The 21,181-nt window shown below is 37.8% G+C and overlaps 3 protein-coding genes across 4 annotated transcripts; all 3 read right to left on the reverse strand.

The window, feature by feature from the left end:
• Positions 1–24: 24 nt before the first annotated feature.
• LOC145213698 (RAC-alpha serine/threonine-protein kinase-like) lies at positions 25–11,098 on the reverse strand. 2 transcript variants are annotated; one of them, XM_080082065.1, is made up of 14 exons: positions 10,938–11,098; positions 10,653–10,778; positions 10,364–10,481; positions 9,745–9,850; positions 9,032–9,073; positions 8,223–8,354; positions 7,151–7,216; positions 6,561–6,629; positions 6,372–6,494; positions 5,914–6,042; positions 3,936–4,150; positions 2,431–2,518; positions 1,959–2,061; positions 25–1,820 (listed from the first exon to the last, which is right to left on the reverse strand). In XM_080082065.1, exons 1-14 carry the CDS (start codon positions 10,978–10,980, stop codon positions 1,738–1,740), a joined length of 1,443 nt encoding a protein of 480 aa, XP_079938191.1. In that variant the 5' UTR covers positions 10,981–11,098; the 3' UTR covers positions 25–1,737. The 2 variants fall into 2 exon arrangements, with proteins under 2 accessions (XP_079938191.1, XP_079938192.1); XM_080082066.1 differs by lacking the exon at positions 9,032–9,073.
• Positions 11,099–12,345: 1,247 nt separating this feature from the next.
• On the reverse strand, positions 12,346–17,313 carry LOC145214965 (uncharacterized). The gene is made up of 2 exons (XM_080083610.1): positions 15,373–17,313; positions 12,346–15,032 (listed from the first exon to the last, which is right to left on the reverse strand). Exons 1-2 carry the CDS (start codon positions 15,703–15,705, stop codon positions 13,347–13,349), a joined length of 2,019 nt encoding a protein of 672 aa, XP_079939736.1. The 5' UTR covers positions 15,706–17,313; the 3' UTR covers positions 12,346–13,346.
• Positions 17,314–17,391: 78 nt separating this feature from the next.
• LOC145214966 (uncharacterized) lies at positions 17,392–20,284 on the reverse strand. Its single transcript, XM_080083611.1, has 4 exons — positions 19,875–20,284; positions 19,651–19,773; positions 19,412–19,585; positions 17,392–18,238 (listed from the first exon to the last, which is right to left on the reverse strand). Exons 1-4 carry the CDS (start codon positions 20,251–20,253, stop codon positions 17,430–17,432), a joined length of 1,485 nt encoding a protein of 494 aa, XP_079939737.1. The 5' UTR covers positions 20,254–20,284; the 3' UTR covers positions 17,392–17,429.
• Positions 20,285–21,181: the final 897 nt, after the last annotated feature.

A 21,181-nucleotide genomic window follows, 5' to 3' on the forward strand; every position in this document is an offset into this window, starting at 1 on the left:
AAACTTCGTTTACAAAAAAAGCAATTTCAGGATGCTCTCGTATATTTTAGCTTCACACTCAGTAAGTTTCCTCACTATTGATAGGGCGGCGGCACAATGCTCCGGCGCCACAAACATCAAGTAAATATACCAAATCACTCGGCCATAACTTACAAAAAGCGCGCGAGCATTGACCAGTGGTTTAAACACAGCACTGGCGAAGTTAAACCCGATGCAAATTTAAACGTTCACCGCGAAATGAAAGCACGAAACAGCTGCGAAAAAGGGCATGCTATAAGATACTAAAAGAAATAGAAGATTTCGGCTCAAAGATGCCAAAGCGATGCAGCATGCGATAATAAGAAGATTCGTTTATAAGCGCTTTCGATAATAAAAAAAATAGTCTCCATTTACTTTCCATTCCACGACAAAAAAGTTTGGAAAAAACAAGATATGCAAAATCGAAACAAACTTCAGCAAAAGAAACTAAACAATTTTGACTTCATTACAGAGTCAAGGTGATTTTTGAAGGAAAACATTTTGCTGAGAGTTTTCGTAATAGAGGCGAATCTTCTAGTATAAGCACCGAAAAAAAATAAACACATGAAAACCTCGTTGGGTCAACTCGCTAAAAAGGGCGAGGTACGAATAATAATAATATAAGCGATAAGAATATGTATAAAGCGACGTTTGGTAATCTTCTTATGTGAGGAATAGAAAAGCACGCACCTTGCACGCGCAGTGTATGGATCAACACTGCATCTTGTAAAACATAGCTCATTTTCCGTGAAATAGAATACATGACAAGATAGCTTACTTCAATAAGTCATATATCTATGAGCAACTCAATAAAATGTGCGAAATGTAGAATGTACTTGTTTAGTGATCTTTTGTTTGTCTTCTTAAGTTATGAGATTTTGTAAACTACAGTAACGGTTTTTGATGTTTAAAACTCAGTGGCGTAGAACAAAGCGTTGGTCGAAATAAGAGACACGGACTGACACAAATTGAAACGAATGTTAAGATCCGACAGTAACAGTGAAACAATAGATACAAATGGGAGAATTTGGAACCAAAAGCATAACACGAAACTGTTCGCAAACAAATTTATGCAAAAAAGATGCAGATACTATCGGACGGAAATGATAAGTACGGGGGTTGGCATCAGATTAGCCGACACTTAATTCTGTCAGGCATCAACTGAAACGAACGCGCATTTCATTATTTGATAGCGCTGTACGGTTGTTGGGTAAAGACTCAGTGATGTATAGATGATGGATCCAGAGGTATTAGCCCCAAACAAGAACTTTCTGATGCCCTTTACACAGAAACAGGAAAACATTTCATTTTTGATAGAAGGTTTGGGGCGTGTTTACGCTGTTTTGTTAATCTCTGTTATTCGGAAAGCGCGCGGTCAGTTTAAAGAAACACGAACAAGTGTTACATGTTATATTTTACCGAGCAGAGCAGCTGCCTTTTGGACCAATCCCTAATGTAATGTCGCACAGCAGGTTCGTGCAAGACATGTTAACGTGGCGAAGGAAAAGTACAATGTGCGTTACGATGAATAGATATATTTCTCATGTATAATATAAGCGAAATGTGTTAAGGTTCTTTGAGGGCGAGGAGCAACTGCAAAGTGCCACGAAGTCGAAAGAGACTATAAATGGGCGAGTGGGTGCTCAGTGGCGCCATCGCCTGGACTGAGACGGTCAACATCTCGTCCTATGTTTGGAGAATGTCGGGAAGGACTGCGACCTATCTTAGCAGGTGACTTCCACTTGATGAATAAGAAAATGCTTCGAAGTGGGGCCGACTGACGTCATCGATCGATGACGCAGCTGCAGAAATAATAATAATGTGTTTTTGTTTGGCGTCAAAAAACGAAACTTGCTTAGATAATAATTTATTGCATGTGTTTGACCTTTGTCAGCTAATTTTTTTTTGTACAAATAACGAATCAACAAAAGCAAACCCACAGTGATCAGGTGGTGTGAGTTGAACAGGTTGCGCGGTGAATTCCTTGTCGAAATATCGGGTGTCTTTAATCGACGTCACTTGGGGTTTGAAAGGAGGAGTAACCTGGAAGAAAATGTGTGGTTTTTGCAATAAATCACACATTTCTGCGGATCGGCAACAAACTTGAATTATTCTATCCCGTGTATATTTTTTCCGCACATGCTTTCTCACAGACAGAAAGTAAATGATTAATGCTAGTTAACATAATCCTCCCACCAACGGTTTGTTTTTAACCATTAAACCCAACTATCATATTCGTAATTCATTTCTAAACCGCAAGTTTAATTTTGGTAACTTCATGAACCATCAGTCTTTTGTCCTAATCAGTCACAAAATCTTTTGTTATCTAAACTCATTTTGGTGTAAGTTAAGGGGGGTTATAATTTACTAGTTTCCAAAATAGAAAAAAAGCGACGGTGTCACGTGGTTTACCTTCTTTTCGGCGATGTCTTTCCAGTTGATGGAGCCAAAAAACTTATGTGCCATCACCTCCTTCGCGTCGGCGGCGCTGCTTCCTAACCTGCGACGTAATGAGTCATAACAATATAAGTTTTAGAAGTTGACAATCGACAACCATTACATTCTTCCACATTCTTTTCACACATGCCAACATACATGAATTTGGTTTTGGCAAATAACATCGAAATAGGCTCTCGCTACAGCGTTGTTTGGTTAACAATTATTCTCACCTCAAACAAAACTTACAACCCCACAAACACCAATAACAATTCCAATCATTACACACGTAATACGCACAAATAAGAGATGGGCCTTACACATATCACAACAGAGTTATAAGTAGGGCTCTTTCTCGGGCCGCAATTTTAGGCCCGCCTAACTCAGCAACAAAATAATTACAGTGGCGTTTTCTAATTACAAAGCGTAGCCAAGACCATCCGCACAGCTCCAAACACCAAGTATACTTGGTAGTGCCGTATACGCACATTGTTTGCTAATAAACAAGGCAGCTGTTATTGCAATATCATGTTGCCGTTGAGTTTCGGTTTAACATTTTACGCGCAAACACAACGCCAGATTCATTGTCTGATGTGTGACACGTTACAAAATGTAAACACCGATAGTCGATTATATTTATGCTTTCCTGAGTACTACCAAATAATAACGATCCCGTTGCTATTTACGATTTGAGAAAACGTAAGGTCTTGAAATTTTACGAATAACAATGGATGAGATCGCAGGTATTTTATTATTACTTTGTTTGAAGCCATCTGTGGCATACAAATAGCACATGTGGCGAGTTTTTTCTGCACGAATAGTTGTGTCTATAAACGTTACGACGGAATGGGGAATCGAGTACCAGTGATTGATGCTTCCACGTAAATTCCAGGGCACAGAGGAAAGCCAGAAATAACTACTAATTTCCTCTCAATGATCAAATATTAAATAAATGCACCATACGAAAATATTTGGTTTTCTTCGGTGTCCAATGATTTTCTTTTTCAATCGAAACTTTAGAGCCTTTGTTTTATTTCGATAAAAAAGATGTTACAAGAAAAACTATACTAGAACACTGCGTTTTCCAACCACTTAACCCGTCAAAGGTTAACCGACAAAAAATGAAAACTGCGGTGCTTTACAATGCTGGAACACGTAGTAAAACCTACTTTACGTGGTTCTGTTTTACCGCGTTAATGTAACCCGTTGTGTTTAAAGTGTGCTAAGTGTGATTTTTATCTTATAAAATCGAATGAATAGTGAAAGTTTCTGAAGCAAATGAAAAACGCTTTTAGTACAAAATGTTGTTAAGTTTTTATTGTTGTATTTGATTTTTGCTAAGATTAGCATCGTTTGGACAACTTAAGTTTTAAAACAAACAAAATACACTATTTGGATTGTCTTTCATACTGGCTACATACCTAGTAGCAACCGGTGAATCAGAAACAGGTCTCATAAACACCAAGGCATGTTTCACGAACCTGCAAAGTGGATCCTTATTGAGGAGTTCGGAAAGTAGTCCGCGGCCTTCTCCCGACAAACCACAAGGGAAGCGAAGTTCGTCCATGAGAATCAGTTCGAACAAAACATCGTGATCTCTGTTGTAGAAAGGAAGGCGTCCGCACATCATTTCATACATGACTACGCCCAGACCCCACCAGTCAACTGAACGACCGTAATCATTGTCCTCCAGCACCTGGAAAATGTCCATGCACATCAATTTTGAAGCAAGCGTTTTCCGGAATAACACCAGATGTTTATTGTTGCTTTGGTTTAGGTTTGAGAAAACAAACAATGGAGAAAAGTTTCGACCAACGTTTTGCTGAACGTTGTACGTTTATTTATTTAATCCTAATAAGCTGTTTGTCAAATTTTTTTTACCTAGTTTAAAGCCATCAGTGTTAATTTGCTTCTAACCATTTGCTACTTTTCGGTGAGTGTGAGCTAATATTATTGTTGTACAGTTAACCAATGATACAATACAAACCGGAATCGGTTAATCCGGCAAATTTTGGATCCAAACGGGTCCGGATTAACCGAGGTTCGCTGTATCTTAAAGTTAACGAGAATGGCAAGTCACATACATCGTGAAACTTCACATCAAAAACAACAAACGCGCGATCACTGTGATCGAAACCAAAACGAAACCACATTTGCGATCCACACAAAAACAAAGAGTGTGTCGTCACAACCACCATTGTTACGCTTTCATGAGGCGAAAAACCACGGCTCGAAAAACAACAGGTGTGGCTTCTTATCTCTGGTTACAGGAATTAGAAGTTAAGACCTTGTACAAAAAGTTCGCAAAACAACCAGTCACGCACGCGCGCCACGCTGTAGGGTGGACTAAGGGTCAAGTTGGCTTGAGATAAACAACTTACAAGAGTCACGGATTTTCAAACGTGCGTACATACACATGCTGTGTGGTTGAGGCCAATATCTACATTATGTAAGCAAGCGAAAATTGAAGTGCCCCTGATGGTTGGGTTCAATTCTATATTTGCTTGCAACACTTTACTAAAGCAACATGGTATATTAAATACAATTTAAGCAGCACAAACTAGTTCACCACATCAGTTCAACAAGTTGCCTAGTGCTGAGTTGGCTGCCGATAAAACGTATGAAGCAGAGTATTGGGGGGAAAAATCACCACATAGTCATTTACATGAAATCAATTTCAAGTTTTAATAGTATCTTTATCATACTATTGGATATAAGTTCCCATGCCCCTGGACATAGGCAGCATGTTGTTAACAAAAACTATGCTTTTATCCATAAATATTGGAGCATTTTTGAAAATGGTAAATAACAATAAAACAACAGATTTAGTGGCATTCATTTAATCTTGACTAATCAACTATCGCCCATCCACTCATGCAAACACAGTGTTTTTATTGTCCTATTATAACAGTGGTTCCCAACATGAGAATAGCGAACCCCTTAGAAATCCATGGCAATGTAACAGAGGGTCCATGAGAACAACACTTTCAAAGGGAGCTTATGTAAACTTTATGTTGGGGTTCATAACCCTAATACATTTGTAAAAGGATTGCAGCTCTACCAAAGGCTGGTAAACACTGCTTTGTACACTCACATAGATGAAGCTATAAGTTTGTTTCAATTTTGTAATGTATAAATTAAATTTGTCTTAGAAAGTAAAGTTATTGACAAAGCTACAACATAATTTTTTTCCCAATGATAACATCATTGAGAAATAAACCAACTAAAAAAAGCGCCAAATATATTATGGGGGTTCAGCTACATTGTCCAAGCACATGTACAGATAGCAACGGACCAATATACACAGTAACCATGTATGATACCTAACCAGAACCACAGTAACATATCTCAGAAGGTTGGTTAAATACAAAACTACAGCAAAGTTTTGTCCTTACGTGCAAACAGCTGGATACCCATGGTTTGTGGTTGCCTAGAAATAAAGTAGTAAAGTGTTGTTACCTCAGGTGCAAGATATTCTGGTGTGCCACAGAAGGTTTTGGTTGTGGATCCATATCGAATTTCTTCTTTGCACAGTCCGAAGTCTGTAATCTTGATGTGGCCTTCAGAGTCCAAAAGCAGATTCTCCAACTACGGTGAAAAAAGTTACAACTGATATTTTACAAAATAGTCCATAGAAATGAATATTTGACTGCTTTCGGTACTTTAAATGGGAAATCTGTATCCACAAGCCTGGGTATTTCCAAATTCATGTTTTTATATTGGAGATGCTATTTACAATGGATTTGGTAACATTCATAATCAAACAAATGCTGGGAATTTTAAGTTAAGGTAAAGTAAACACACATCATTTAATGAGTACAGGTAAATGTCACATAATGAAACAGAATTTTGTTCCTTTATTACACAGAATAATTTGGACACATTAACGTTAATAGTTTATCTGAATGTTGTCTAACCTTTAGATCTCTGTATATAACTTCTTGTTGATGCAGGTAATCAAGAGCTAGAACAATCTCAGCACCATAAAATCTTGCTCGGTCCTCTGAAAATACTCGCTCCCTCGATAAGTGAAAGAAAATCTGTAGCAACATTTTTTTCTGTCAAGTGCTCTAGTCGAGTGAACTTGACCATTTTGTTTTGCCTACCTCTCCACCGTTTACATACTCCATCACAAAACAGAGATAGTCCGTTGTTTGAAACGAGTACTTGAGTGCCTGTTTGATAAGTAAAAATGAAAGTCAACACTTGGTTTATACACACATGGCCAATTTTAAACCAACATCAACCGGAAATTAAAAAAACGAATAGTTTTTCACCAGGTACAACGGGAGTGGGTTTGTTATAATTTTGTTTAGGGCATGTTATTCTTTGCAGGGCTTGGTTTTATTGTTTCACCTACTGGTACAGTTCCCCAAACAAACCTAATGTTTTTATTTCACTCTGTGTCAACCATTATGAAAACAGTTTATTTTGCCTTTTTCCGCGTAACAGTTTTTAATCCACATGTGGTAGGTTGAGAATAACAACCAAAGCATGACATGACAGTGAATAGACAAATGTTTTGACTCATAATTCCTAATAATTAAATTTTAAAATGATTTTAAATGAACAAGGATGTACAACTGATAAATTTTTATAAAATACTATGTAGCCAAGTATAATGTAGTAATAATACTAGAGGCACAAGTTTTAACAAAGCTTGTCAAAATTTTAAAATGAAATGCCAAGAACTTACTGTTAAAAATGGATGCCTTGTTTGTTGTAATACACGATTTTCTGTGAGGGTATGGGTGACTTCATCCTGGAAATATAAAAAACACTGTAAGGAAGGGATCAGTGGTGGTACATGTGAAGTACTGCCAAACAACATTGTTAATACACAGCCGGAAACATATTACGCCGACTGAACTATGGCATGAATGCAGGTCGACGATTGCTGCCAGGAAACAACGTCCACCTTAAAGTTGAGTCATTGAAAACTCTACATAAAGACTTACTAAAACCCTCTGTATATGTTTTCTAATTGAATGTTATGTGCCAATAAGAGCAGTATGCATGCTGAATTGAAAGATTGCCAAACCCCAAGGCATGTTAATTTTGTTAGATGTACGAGATTACCTTATTTGACAAGAATTTTGGCAGAGTTAAAAACTGTCTTCCAGAAAAAGACTCACCAGAATGGCATTGGTAAATATAAAAACTTTGATTTCACATTGGTGATTAAAATATATCTAGTGTACACAGTCATTCACAAATAATTGTACAGTGAATTTTGGTGTGACTGCGGGTATGTCACGTCATGACTCAGTCTAGACTGTCCGCTTCACTTGACATCATCAGTTCAATGACCTGCCACTGTGACAAACGACTAGCTTGGCATTTCTAGTGCAAACAAATAACTCCACATCCACAGAATTTAACAACAGCAACAAACCAATGTTATAAGTGGGATTGTTCAAAACACAATGTAGGCTTTAGTTACAGCTCGTCAGTTTGACCTATTTGGGCATTTTATCTTCCTTGGCATGACAAATTTAGCATTGATAAGGAAAGTGTGTATGCGGTGCTGTTGGTTATATAGAAGAACCAGGGAGGAATACAGGTGGCATGTAATGTTTTTATAGCCAACCAAATACCTTTGAATGGGGATCAATAGGAATGTAGTGTTATGGTTGGTGTTCTGCTATTAAACCCAAAACTTATGAATCATAAACTGGCAGAGTTACAAAACCAAAACCACAACAAGCCAGCATACTTGTTTACTGCGCTATGAGGATATCCCAGACAAAATTGCATGCATTGCATACCTTTGCCACAATCACTTCCTTTTTTAGAATTTTCATGGCATGGAACTCTTCTGTCTTTTTCTCCTTAACAAGGATCACTTTACCGAATGTGCCTTTGCCAAGAACCTCCAAAAATTCGAAGTCACTTAGTGTCTGCAAATAAAAAATGATTTATTTTGACAGTTCGCATTTACTCATTTTTGAAAATAAGCCAGTAGTTCTGTTAAGCTGGTTTAAATCATTGTCTGAAGCAGAATTATATTTCTAAGCAACTGAACTGAACTTAATCCTACTCATGCATATTAACATATCAGAGCTGTACAGTTACATGTGACAAATTATACCAAACTGCAAGCACTTGTATCATTATGAACTGAAAGAAATACCAAACACTCAAAACTATCACAGAAAGAGTAACAAACACTGTTTGTGAATTGCATGTGTTGTGTTCCAGATAGATTAAAAAAAATTGCAGTTAGGGTGATTGCCTTAAAATCACTGTGGCCGATCTTGTCAACAACCTTAAATTAAACCAGACCTGTTGTTGAGTAGGCATGTAGTTTCCTTTTCAACCATGAGTCAATTTAACAACCGTTTGAGTATAAAAACACACCATGAATACAAACTCTGTCTCTGTGTACATGTGAACATATGCTAAATCAAGTTTATAGAGAAATGCATGCTCAATTTTTGGTTTCAACTGAATTTCACACAGCAAATTTGTTTCTTGAATGAAACAAACAAAACATCCAATGACAGAATAGACTAAAAACACACAATTGATAAGGCTTTGTAGCATGAGCCAATCAATTGGCATGATGTTTTCATACCTTGGCACTTTTTGGAGGTTTGATGAAAGCACTTTGTTGAAGCTTTGTCAAAGAAGCAACAGGGATATTACATTTGTGACAACCAGATATTTTACAAGTCAAGTTTGGTTTTGTGACAGCAAAAAAATACAGCAAAAACAAAAACTGTTGAAAGTATTTGCATAGTCACAGGTTTCACTCGTCAAAAGCCTAATTATACGAACAAGCAAAAGGAAATTACATGACAATGTTACATTAATATGTCATTTCTGTATTAAATGGAGGGGCTTATATGCCACTATTCTTTCGAGAACAATATCAGAAGCCTATGTACAGCATACTAAGACTGTTTTCTAATGTTTTTAATTTTGAAGCTTACATTTTGTCAGAAGCAAAGATGTTTGATTTTGTTAAAATTACCATGTTCATGAGTTATTAAAAACTTCAAACTGGTTATTTTCTTTTAAACAAGTTTTAAGTTGATTGTTAGTTAAACACCCAAAAAATCACATGATCATGCATAATAGCAAAAAAATGTAATGTTTTCATCATGCTGAGATACTTGATACCGACAGAGTTTATAAACCAGTTATTTATCTACTAGTGAACTTTAGGTAACTAAAAGTACTGGTAAACATTGCTAAAACACAATTGAAAAATATTTGGCTTAAAATTGTTATGGAGCAAAAGTTACTACCCCCAACAGGAAACAAGGGCAATTAAATGGAAATTACCACTTTGTGTGATGGCTTCTTGTTTTCTTCTTCTGTGGATGTTTGTTCCTCTGGTGAGTGTTGGAGCTGGTCACTGACCTGTTCAATTGCCTTCATCCATCCTTCCCTGACCAAAACAACAGCAATAGGTCATGTGGTGTGCCTATTTTAGACTACATCGTATTGTGTTTGTGGGGTTGGTCATTAGATATTTTAAGCAAGAAAAAGTTTAAAAGAAATACATAACTCCTGGCTAATGCCAAAAATTGGTAAAATTTCCACAAAACTGCTTGTTTTAACAGCACCAATTATGCACAGAATAAAATTGTAAATTTTAAACTTTAGTGACACAAGAAAGGAATTTAGAGAAATTAGTTAAAACATAATGCAACGCTTAACTGAATTGGTTAAGCTGCAGTAGTGTTTAAAAACAAGTGCCGATAAACAAGCAATCATCCACCAAGTGAGTCATACTGCATATCACTTGCCGATTCATTCACTGATGAAACCATAAACAAGGTGCTATAGTCTGGTACCAACACTTTGCACTAATTGCCCAGAGGACCTTATGAAACGCTCTGCTTTAACAACAGCAGGAAAGAAGACAATGTATGAAATTGGTGATTGTACAACAACATACCTGTCATCACTTAATGATGTTGTAAATGTTCTCTCTATAATTGTTGTCCATTGCAGACATCGCACAATAAACACAAAGGTGCTGTCTCGTTGGGCATCTTTTCTCATAACTTGGGATTCTAATAAATATATGCCAACAAACCATAAGAAAATGCTGTTTCCATATAAAAGATACAATCCACTGAAACAAAACTTGAAATCGCCATGATTTAAAAACCTTTATATATTCAGTTTTGTGTTTAAATGGTTGAAAATTGTTTACAAGATCAAAAACATAAAAATGTTCTTACTCATCACACTGAAGTTGTTTAAAGGCTCTTGATGATTATCAGGACTTGGTTTCTCTTTGTAACCTAAAAATGATCCATCTGTCTTTAATATGAAGTATCTCCTCCTCCAGTTTCTGATGTACTCTCCTGCAACAAAACACAACAATCAGTGTCCAAGGATTAAAAAATTCATCTGTTTATGTTATTTTTTGTGGCTAAAAACATTTTCAAAATGTATATATATATACTGTATATGTTTGCATTATCTGTTTTCACATTTTTTACGAAATTGTAGTTAACTAATACCTCTTTTCATCAGCCAACCTTCCTTTACAATAGATGGTTCCATGCTTTGTGTAATGTTTGAATTGGGGCAGAGTTTTAGAAACTTTAGTGATTAAAGCACCAATAACATAGGTCCTATGAATTGATTTAAATTAAACCCTTGTGCACAGAAATCATTGTGTTACTTCATATAAAACAGTACTTTATTTGAAGGACATGTGGGCATGTGTGTGAACATACAATAACAGACATTTTCTGAACGTTACAAATTATTATTTTTGGCTGTTTTCCGTTTCTTAAGTTGTCTAAACTGGTCACCTAACTTATATTGTTAATACCCTTTTTATTAAACTTTGTAAAGCAGTCAGATTTTGAGTAATACACAAAACAACACTCAAATTTATAACAGTGTCAATACATATCACATATTTTTGAAACTCTTGTTATGTAGGTAGCTGGTATCAATGACACTGTAGCTCTGTTTTACAATGCTAAAATTGGGGCACTAGTGAATTTGAGGAAAGCAATATGTTAAAAGTAATTTAAAAGTTCAGAGTTTTTGCCAAAACCAAATAAAACTTCTGAGAAAACCAACCCACATATAAAAGACACATTTTGCATAGGGTTCAGTTCAAGTGCCAAGACATGGACAATATGATTCTGCACTGAAAGCCCAGTGTAATGTGCTAACTGCTAATAAACATGTTGCTTTCCAAATACAATTTTTATTGTATCAAAGAGAAAGGTAAATGCGTAAAAACACACAATGCAAATATTCCCAAAAGTTAACGGCTTACATAATCGTGAACTAAACAATAACGTGTACAAACTGTCATTTTTTATCTACAAACTATCTCAAACGTAGCGTCATACATTTAACATGACTAAAACTAAACAAAATCTAGCCTTCTCATATAAACTTATTAACAAACAATTTCCTTATTATAGCAGTTAGGGATTGTGTATATTCTTGTTTTTATTCATGTCTTAATATTCTATCTTAAGCCAGGGGCCCAAGCGACGACAGGCTTAACCACATCCGAATTGGCACTTACTTCTGTGAACTAAATTAGCCCGGCGTATGATGTCTGTGACTCTGTGCTGACGCAAATGAAATTCGATGACGTCACCGAATAGCGTAAAACTTTTTTCTCGTAAAAGCAAGTTGAATTGTTTTACTTGTGCAAAGTTACATCAAGAAAACAAACGAACATTATTAAAGCAAAAAAATAAACTTTAAATTATTTTAAAGCGGAATTTAGATCAAACTTTCAATTTAGAATTTTAGGGAAAATCCCCTGTTTTCTTACTGCATTGATTACGTTAAAACGCTAGAGCAAAGGTCAAATAGAGCGTATACATCCGAATTCGCAATTTATTTTACCATTTTTCAATCTAAATAAATTATTTACTTAAAACATACTACAGTGCAAGTTTGCAAGTCATCAGTAAAATTGCAAACAGATAGATAGCGTTAAAGAGCCGAGTACGTACTTCAGAAATATCCCGATATGGGCTGACCTGATGAAGAAAAAGAAACCAATTGTTGCAGTTTTTATCACAAGTACTAATTGCAAGATCTTAGTGTCAAGATTCTGCTCACTTTTAAGGTCTCCAATAGGTTGTGGCACCCTCTCTATAAAACTTACGTAAACGTACAACGTAAACTTATTGGCCATGTACATATGTTAAGATATTTTGATTGGCAAATTGAAGAAACGCATAATGCAAACATCATACGCTTTAGTGATCGTACGTTTTTACTTACGATAAAAGCCATTTTTATTTCAAGCAGTGTTTTGTCTGAACTGTCAAATCAAGTCAACCAGTCCGCAGCTTACAGAAGTCAACAAGTAACGCGCACAATTTCAAATAGGCCTATATTGACCAAAGAAGCAGATCCTGCCCATGCAACGAGTTCTCTTCTGTTGCAAGTTCTACTTCGGTTTACGTTAAACAAAAAAGCGCTGTTTGTGTATTTTTTACGCATCTGTTTTACAAAAAAGGAGGGGTAGGCTACATATTCCTACTTCGGACCAGTAGTTTACTAGTTTCTTACAGTAATTTTGATGACTCCCAAGGGGCTGATGCATTAGATTTTGGGAAAGAATTTGAAAAAAATCTACGATACAAAACTTTTCATACTCAGTTACTAAACTCAGCAGAACTACATTTTATTTTTAGACATGTTTTACTTTGTGACACAAGCCAACTTTATTTAAAGAAATGTACAGCATAGTTTGCTAAAAGAGCAAAAGGCAAATCTTATGTATAAGTCTGCACAATTGATGAACTACTTGCTATAGTAACCCTTTACTATAAAACATCGGAAAAAAGTTAAGATTTCACAACAACCCAAATATATGACATAGTTTATCGTCTATTAACAAGCGGTAGTGTGGGCATCTACATAAGATTTTCCGAGAAAATCTATATTTCTTCTTCAAACCGTTCATCAATATTTACAGTATTGTCAATGTAACTGCTTCTTGGACGCTTCGTTGGTCGCCAAGTGTGATCAGGCGGAATTTGAGAACGGCGACTGAATGCTTGCCAGTAATCCGCGTGATTGTTCATCCAACTTTTCCTCGGTGTGCGGCGACGTCGAGAGATATCATCTCTTCTTTGTTGCCGACTTCTCGAAGTTTCCTTGTTCCTTCGAGAAGATACGGCGTCAAGGGATATTTTTTCATTGGTGATATTGGGCTTCGATTTTCTGCATGATGGACATTTTAGATTTTGTTTTGCAGCCCTTTTGAAGGAAGGCGAAAGAGAAGCCATAAGGCAAAATGGCAGTGTTCCGGCAAACATGTACAGAAACATAAATATTACAGCAAAATCAGTCGTTGTAAATGAAACTACGTGAAGAATGTCATAAGATGGAACACCCGACGCATTATACCACTGAAGGGCAGAGTAAGGCATTTCTAAATTGAGAACGCCTGTTGGGTCTCCGAAAACATCAACAGCAATTAACGAGTAGACAGGCAACATAAGAAGATACACCACCGAGTAAGTACACAAGGTAGCTTTTGCTTCCGTAATTTCTCCGAAAAACGACACAGCGCTGTCGTACGGTACAGACAAAGGAGTGGTAGCGAGGTCCTCCACTTTAACAGCGGACGCCATAGTATCACTTCGTTTGATTGACGGATACTTAAGCCAATCAGGTGGAAGAGGCATTCGGGTATCAAGGGATTTGTTAGCGCCAGCATTTTGATGCATCTGAATGCTATCGGTTATGATGGCGCTGAGGTCAGCTTCCTGGCAGTTGGACATAACTTGCTGGGTGTGTTCTTGCTTGTGAGAATACGACACGTTTTCCTTGCAAGAGACAGTGTTTACTCGACCCTGTGAAACTCTCAAGCTCGAATTCCTAGCCAGCCTGTCGACGGTCTTCACGTCCGAGGTAGGTTTGCTTTCCTGTCGGGATTGAAAGTAAACCAGTGCCTGGGCTTGTTCGTAGCTGTTTAGTCGCATTGCGTTGTTTTTCGTCTTCAGCAAAGCTATTGAAGTGGCAACAATGCAAATCACGAGGAAAACTGCAGGCACAAACAGCATCAGTATGTATATTATAGTCATTGTTCGAATCCGGTTGGCTGGGATTGTAAAAAAGCTGGACAAAGGGTGAAACTCGTCAACCCTATTTTGGAGATGATCTCCATAAAGTAGGAAACGTTCTTGGCCGTAGATAACACTAACGACCGCCAAAACAAAGCTTGCTGCCCACGATAAAAGCAAGTACAGCAACAGAGGCAAACGGGAGAGACAACTGATTGAATATCTCAGCTCCTTCACCGAATTTCTATTCATTTTCATCTTGGTTTTAAGCTCTATTATCGGATTTGAAACCTTGCACAAATACATATGGGGCTTAATCCGAATCAATGCCATCCACCTTTCGCAAACAGCGCCAATGCTTGAATACAAACTCAATGCCACAATGAAGTGAAACACTGCGTTCGACACATGTTTGGCCGTTGAGAGACGGTAACTGCTTGCTGGGGTTTCGTTAAACGCCATCATCTCATAAGCTGTTATCATCAACGTTGGAAGAAGGAAGCAGGCCGCCACCAGACTTGCCATCGCGAACGAGCAGAGAAACATCGTCTGGGCCTAAAACAAAATCAAAACTTGTTTTAAACATGTTTAGGGGTTAAAAATAAACATAAACAACGAAACGTGTACCAAAATATTCACGATTAGATTAAGCGTTTTTAAATACAGTAGTTAATGTTATCTCACCATCGTCTAAGTTGTCTTACTTTCGCAATCAACGAGTGTCAAAAATTATGAGCAGTTTCACGTCTAAGATTTTATTATGTTTGGTATTTGGATTTTCTAAAGTTGCTAATATTGTTGGACACAACAGCCTCTTCAATAAACCAAAAGAGCTAGAGTTTATAACGATCATAAGCGTCGTGACCACAAAGAACTATTTTCGGCCTTGGTTTACCCAAATGGATTTCTTGTAAGTCATCATTCGCTGTGCAGATTCCTCGTCTTCTTTGGTCAACGACCTTTCTGCTCTTTTGTGAATGGCCACAAAAATTGTCAACATGTTGAAAACGGCGCAGCAAATTAACAAAACGCCAGCAAATGCAATTACTACATTCGCAGCAAGTTGACACGAAGGGTCAAGCGTTTCCCAAACTGTTTTATACTCCGGAGCACCAGAGGTTTCGTACGTTGCTGCCGTGGTGACGGTGGAATTCGCGCCATCTTCAAGTGATTTGAGCCACTCGTCTTTGAACTGGGTACAAAACGGGATAAGATACGGTCCTTTCATCTTGCGACAGTTTTATTTATGTTTCCGCCTAATAGGTCAGCATATGATTCTACTCATTGAAACAACGTCTGAAATCAGTAGTGCAGAAGTATAAGTTTGAAAACGTAGTCCTGTAAACATTTGCTTTGATTTTTACTTTTTCAACGGCCACAATAAGTTTAACATCTTTGCATTATTATAGTGTATTTTGCCCTAAAAAAACTCGCTTTAACGTGCTTTTTTTATTTTACTTTCACTTTCTTCAGGTTGTGGTTGTTTTGGGTAAATCATAAGATATTTCCCTTTAGTGTATTGCACTGGTCTAGTCGACGACAGAAATCAAAAACTTTTCAAGCGGTTATCACAAACAAGTGTCACCAAGATGTTATAATGCAAAAAGTTTACCCTAGGCCTAGGATAACATAAAGTTACACTTTCGGCATTTAAACTCTAAACGCAGTTTTTATTCCTTTCATACCATCTCATTTTCAATTCTTGTTTCCTAAGCACTGTAAAACAATAACTCTTTGCTCACAATGACACGCGCAGAATGTATTCGAAGTCTCTTGTATAGTTTTTCGCAAAACTGGCGTGGTGTAATCCGAAACACGACATTTCTTATACTCACGCATTTTTATTAGCGGCTTGTGCAGGTCACGCGCGACTCGCAGAGCAATTATGCAAACACAGAAACGATTATTGCAGGAATCGGTTAACGTCCGGAAATGACACATTCTTGGCAAATGTTTTGTCGAGAGAACAATCATCGCTTAACAACTCAATTTGAACTAAACATTAATAAATACATGCATTTTAAAACGCTTGTGTAAATTAGAAGAATCAATCTTAGTTTTGTCATTTTTGGAGAATTTAAAATATACCACCCAAATATCAAACGAGGGCGATCTGATCTGCGAGTATCCAATACGTATGTCACGTAAACATTAAACTTTCATGTTAATAAGCTACCAACATTTTTACGCTTAAATGCTGATTTATTATTTAAATACATATAAACGTTTAACCTTTTCGAACTAATACAAACAATTAAGCCTGTCGGAGCTAAAAAAGTTTACATCGCTCGATACCCACATGAGCGTTTGTATTTAAGTCAATTTTTTTCATTGCTGAAACATTGGTCCCTTCGTATTTCAACATACCATTAAAAAAATTTTAAGGTCCCAGTTTAGATTTAAATGCTAAATTCTGTACTTGAATCAGTAAAAACTACGTCTGCAAAAACACTAGTTGGTATTAAACTTGTTCGGCCTTAAAGTTTCAAAAATCTTTTTGTACGTTATCCGGGGGGCGTTTTGAGTAATGGCAGCCTAAAACTAAACTTATTTGCTATTGTTATATTTGCTGTTGGTTCGCAGCAACTCAATTTAGAACGGCAGTAAATAGAAAATTCAGCTGCTCGTTGGAAGACTAATATCATGCAACGCTTAGTTAACCCGCCATTGGATTTAGGCCTGTTTGTTTTTTCCGATGTGATAGAAATAGTTGCTTTGGCTTCATTTGGATATGTTTGTAATAATAGTGGCGTCTAAGTCAATCGCTTTTGTTAAATATAAAACAATTAGTAGTATCCAGAATTTTTCTTAAATGTTTATGAAAACAAATGTGTTTCTAAAATGTATGAAACTGGTGCTTACTATTACGACCTACGCTATTCCCGTCCTAGAGAAACTAATCTAAATCAAACCGTTTGGATTAGTTTTATTTATTCGCACTAGCACATCGTTTTACATGCGATATTGACATGCCAACATTCTATCAGCTGCGATCGCAGCAAGGTACCGATAATCGGTAAATAAATGCTGCGCATGGTAGTGAGGCCACTGTTGGAAATGATTTGTTTGCAACTGCTGTTCACCTCGTCCAGTTGCGCCTTGAATAAAGCCAATGTTTCCTTGTAACAACCTGTGCTTCAGGTGTGCAGATACAACGTTGTTAACAGCAGGAAACTGCGAAGGCACGAAAGATTTGGTTTTTGACAAGTTTAAAATTTGATCCACGCCATGGCTTAAAGGCGTCGTGCTTTTGTTTGTTAAATCAAGAGGTTGTGTTCCTCCGCTCTTTGGCGTTGTTGGTCCATGTGGGCGTGTTAGTGACGCCCCATTTATTGCTTCCGCAGCAAGTGCCAAAGTTGTGAGATTGCATCGCATTGGTGGTGCAGGCATCGTCTGTTCTCGCTCCAACGAGGATACCACTTCCTTCGGGATAGGAGAGGCCAATTTCTTTTCTTGTTTTGTGGTCGGCTCATACGGAATCACGATGTCGTGTTTAACTAGGGCGTGCTTCCTACGGTTTGATTCACGCCTAAAACGGCGCTTGCAACCAGGGCATGGGAAAATAGCCTTTAGGCGAACGCTTGGTGATGGTATCGACCTCTCTTCCTGAGAAACAATGGCCAGTGGGCTGGGACGGTTTGCAGCTTGCAGATTTTCACGTGCTGGAACAGCATGAGGAATGTCATTGAATGCAGGAACAGGCGAAACTGACAACTTTCTTCGTTTGCCTTCAGGGTTGGCCATTGTATCACTACACGAAGCTGAAAAATACGATATTGCTAGTTAATCATCTGTTAAGTTTAACACCCACAAAGTAAACCAAAGCTATTGCTACAATAAACATAAATGAAAGTACGTAACTGCTATCTAACACCTTACGTGTCTGGAAAAACTACGTAACACATCAAAACCTACTTTTCACGTTCAAATTTCATTCAAAACCTAGTCTAGCTTGCCGTTACTAATTATGCTTTTCTAAATCAGCAAAACGAAGCGAATAAAACGGATTTAAGCTTTTGTACGAAATATTCTTTTAGGCGTTCATGTGCTGTTTTTATACACTCACGTTGAGTAACGAACGAAGCCGAAACTATTTTAATATACTTATATCTACATCGCAATTCCACACACTGCTTGAACAGAACTGTGCCCATTCAAAGTTTTGCTTTTTGGTTTTATACTGCGCGCAACAGCTGGAAGCAACAAAAAAAAGCGTTCCTGGCTCATTCCAGACAAAACAAAGCACTCGTTATCAACGCGCGAACGCGGGCGATACGTCCCCGCAAATTCCTTTGTTCGAGTCGGGCGGCGCTGAATGGTGCAGCTTCTGTGCAGCGGAAGGTGCGAAGGGCAAACACAATTGAGCACACGTCGCCAGGCTACGGGCTATAATCCCTGCCACATAGCTCGGTAACAATAACTTTTCGCAATTTCACATGAAAGCCGAAAGACTTCCCTCGTCTGTTAAGCTCGCTGGCAGATTTTCGTTTATGTTTGTCTTAGCTTTGGCTGGCAGATTTGAATAGGATGGTCTTGTGTGTATATATTCACATATTTTTGCATGGTTCGGATATATACTTCGTGGAAAAAATATTTTTCAGATACTACCGCGCAATAACATTCGCACTATGATCGAGGACATAGATAAGTATTGTCACTATATGTTGGTTTCAATAAAAAAGGCATTAAAGTATATTAGGTATAGATGGTCATCCTACCCCTTCAATAATATTTTGATGTGCGTTTCTAAATAAAAGTTTAACGCATACTACATAAGTATTTTTTAAAACCTTACAAAACAGTCAAATTCCTCCGTATGTTGCATTGTTAGAAAAATGTCGGGTTTTCACTTCAAACATTTAATAACAAGATTGTACACCAGCAACTGAAAGAATTTAAATAGCAAAATCGATTTACTGAGGAAAAATGATCACCTTTAGGTTTATGCCATCTTTTGTGTGATGCGAGATTAGCAGGACAACCGAAGTTCTTTCCGCATTCCGAGCATTCGTAACGGACATTCACAATTCGTGGGCATCGATGCTGTGCTAGTTCTAAAGCATTGCTGTGTATTTTGGCGCAAAGTCGACACATAAAATGTTCCGAGCCTGTACATAAAAAAGCGCCAGTTAAATACGTTATATAACACGCACTGCGAACATAGACTTATTACCTTCCTTTGATGTTTCAGTCACTTCTTCGACTTTGTGGTTTAAAGTCTGAGTTTTTGTTACATTTCCGCTTTTGAAGTTTTCATGCGGCGAAGCAATTTCACCCGCCGGCAAAATTTTTATACCTGAAGAAACAAATCAACGGTGTTATCTATAACTGCCATTTATTCTCACAAAAAGCAGTTGGGAGTTGGTTGTATCGGTTAAAACGACCGAAGAAACGAACCTAAGACGGGTGACGAGTTTTCGTCCTCAAGTTGTCGATTCGCGTATCTACGTTTTTTCGCAAAATTCTTGCCACTGGTGACAGGCTTATCTTCATCCACTCTTGGTAAGTTGGCACCATTTCGCTGCTTAACACCTAAGCAGGTTGACTGACTTCCATCATCACAAGTTAAGTTCTGATCCACCAGGTGGGTTCTATCCTTGCTCTTATATTGAGTTGAGATCTTTAAATCTTTGGCTAAAGTGAATTCATCGTTGTTTACCGAAAAGTTGTTGGGCCACTCTTCTGTGTTCTCAACAAGACCTTCTGCAGCAGCGCATCGTGGACTGTTGCTTCTGTATCCAGAATCAGGTGAACCAGCTTCTACGAGCTCAACCATTTTGTCTTTCCTGGCCAAGGTAGGCGGATATGAAAAAAATATGAGTGCATCTGTTCTTATGTACTTGTCGTGAGCAAAACGAAAAAAGAAACATATTTTATTGCGCGTGGCCCGTGTGTGTGGCGCTAGAGAGCGAATCAACCGGGGCACACTACGGCATATATAACTAGATTGTCATACTTTGCCCTTACGCAAACAGCGCGAGTTGAGAGCGAAAACAAATGGCGGAATTTGTCGGTTACTCGACGGAGACTGCGCGAACCGACTATAATTGAGTTCCGAAGCTTATTATCTTTACGCCTGCCATCTGCTCACTCTCTGCTGTCAAGCCGAGCAGAAATCACGATACAAGACGAACGAAGATCCACCTTCTTGCGCCACGCGGTCGTAAACATGCATATTGTTTGTCACGAGGAATGATGGCTATTTGTGTCACGTATAGTTTGTTGTTTTTGCACAGAGTCACCTGCAAAATAATGGTAATTACCATAACAGCGCGCTAAACATAAAACTTTATCTCGGATAAAAAAAATTGTCTGATGAATGATTTGCTTAACGTCTTAACTTTTGGAACTGTTGGTATTAATAGTAGAAATGCAAACACAGTCGGCGTTTTTATTTGCCTAAAACTCGCGCGTTTTTAGAGACGCTTCGCAAGTGTGGTGTCATCTTTCCGATCGTGCAACGTCAAACAAGTGCGTATAAAAGAAGCTTACTCGAATTTCGGCAGCTGACCGACTTCTGGCAGATGGCAGGCATGTGGTCACGTGACAACGTCAACCGCTAAAAGTTTATTAAGGCGGGAAAACTAAAACGACCTTTACGCAAGGACCCATATTTTATGTTGCAAAAATTTCTTGTATTATTTGCTTTAGGCAACATGAGTTTCGGAATGACAGTTTGTTGTTGGACGGGTTTATGTAGGGGA

This window comes from Phallusia mammillata, chromosome 2 (assembly GCF_965637545.1).
Source record: "Phallusia mammillata chromosome 2, kaPhaMamm4.hap1.1, whole genome shotgun sequence".
Taxonomy (NCBI): Eukaryota; Metazoa; Chordata; class Ascidiacea; order Phlebobranchia; family Ascidiidae; genus Phallusia; species Phallusia mammillata.

What these genes read in the sequence shown, in the direction of transcription:
- LOC145213698 (XM_080082065.1), bottom strand. Translation starts at nt 10,980, where the DNA reads ATGGAACCATCTATTGTAAAGGAAGGTTGGCTGATGAAAAGAG. An exon ending in CAGAATATCTTGCACCTGAG is followed by an intron (nt 4,151 to 5,913) that starts GTAACAACACTT and finishes GACATTTTCCAG; the next exon opens with GTGCTGGAGGACAATGATTA. An exon ending in ACTCACACCACCTGATCACT is followed by an intron (nt 1,821 to 1,958) that starts GTGGGTTTGCTT and finishes TTATTTCTGCAG; the next exon opens with CTGCGTCATCGATCGATGAC.
- LOC145214965 (XM_080083610.1), bottom strand. Translation starts at nt 15,705, where the DNA reads ATGAAAGGACCGTATCTTATCCCGTTTTGTACCCAGTTCAAAGACGAG. An exon ending in CTTACAAGAAATCCATTTGG is followed by an intron (nt 15,033 to 15,372) that starts GTAAACCAAGGC and finishes ATTTTGTTTTAG; the next exon opens with GCCCAGACGATGTTTCTCTG.
- LOC145214966 (XM_080083611.1), bottom strand. Translation starts at nt 20,253, where the DNA reads ATGGTTGAGCTCGTAGAAGCTGGTTCACCTGATTCTGGATACAGAAGC. An exon ending in AAACTCGTCACCCGTCTTAG is followed by an intron (nt 19,774 to 19,874) that starts GTTCGTTTCTTC and finishes TTGTTTCTTCAG; the next exon opens with GTATAAAAATTTTGCCGGCG. An exon ending in AAGATGGCATAAACCTAAAG is followed by an intron (nt 18,239 to 19,411) that starts GTGATCATTTTT and finishes CGTATTTTTCAG; the next exon opens with CTTCGTGTAGTGATACAATG.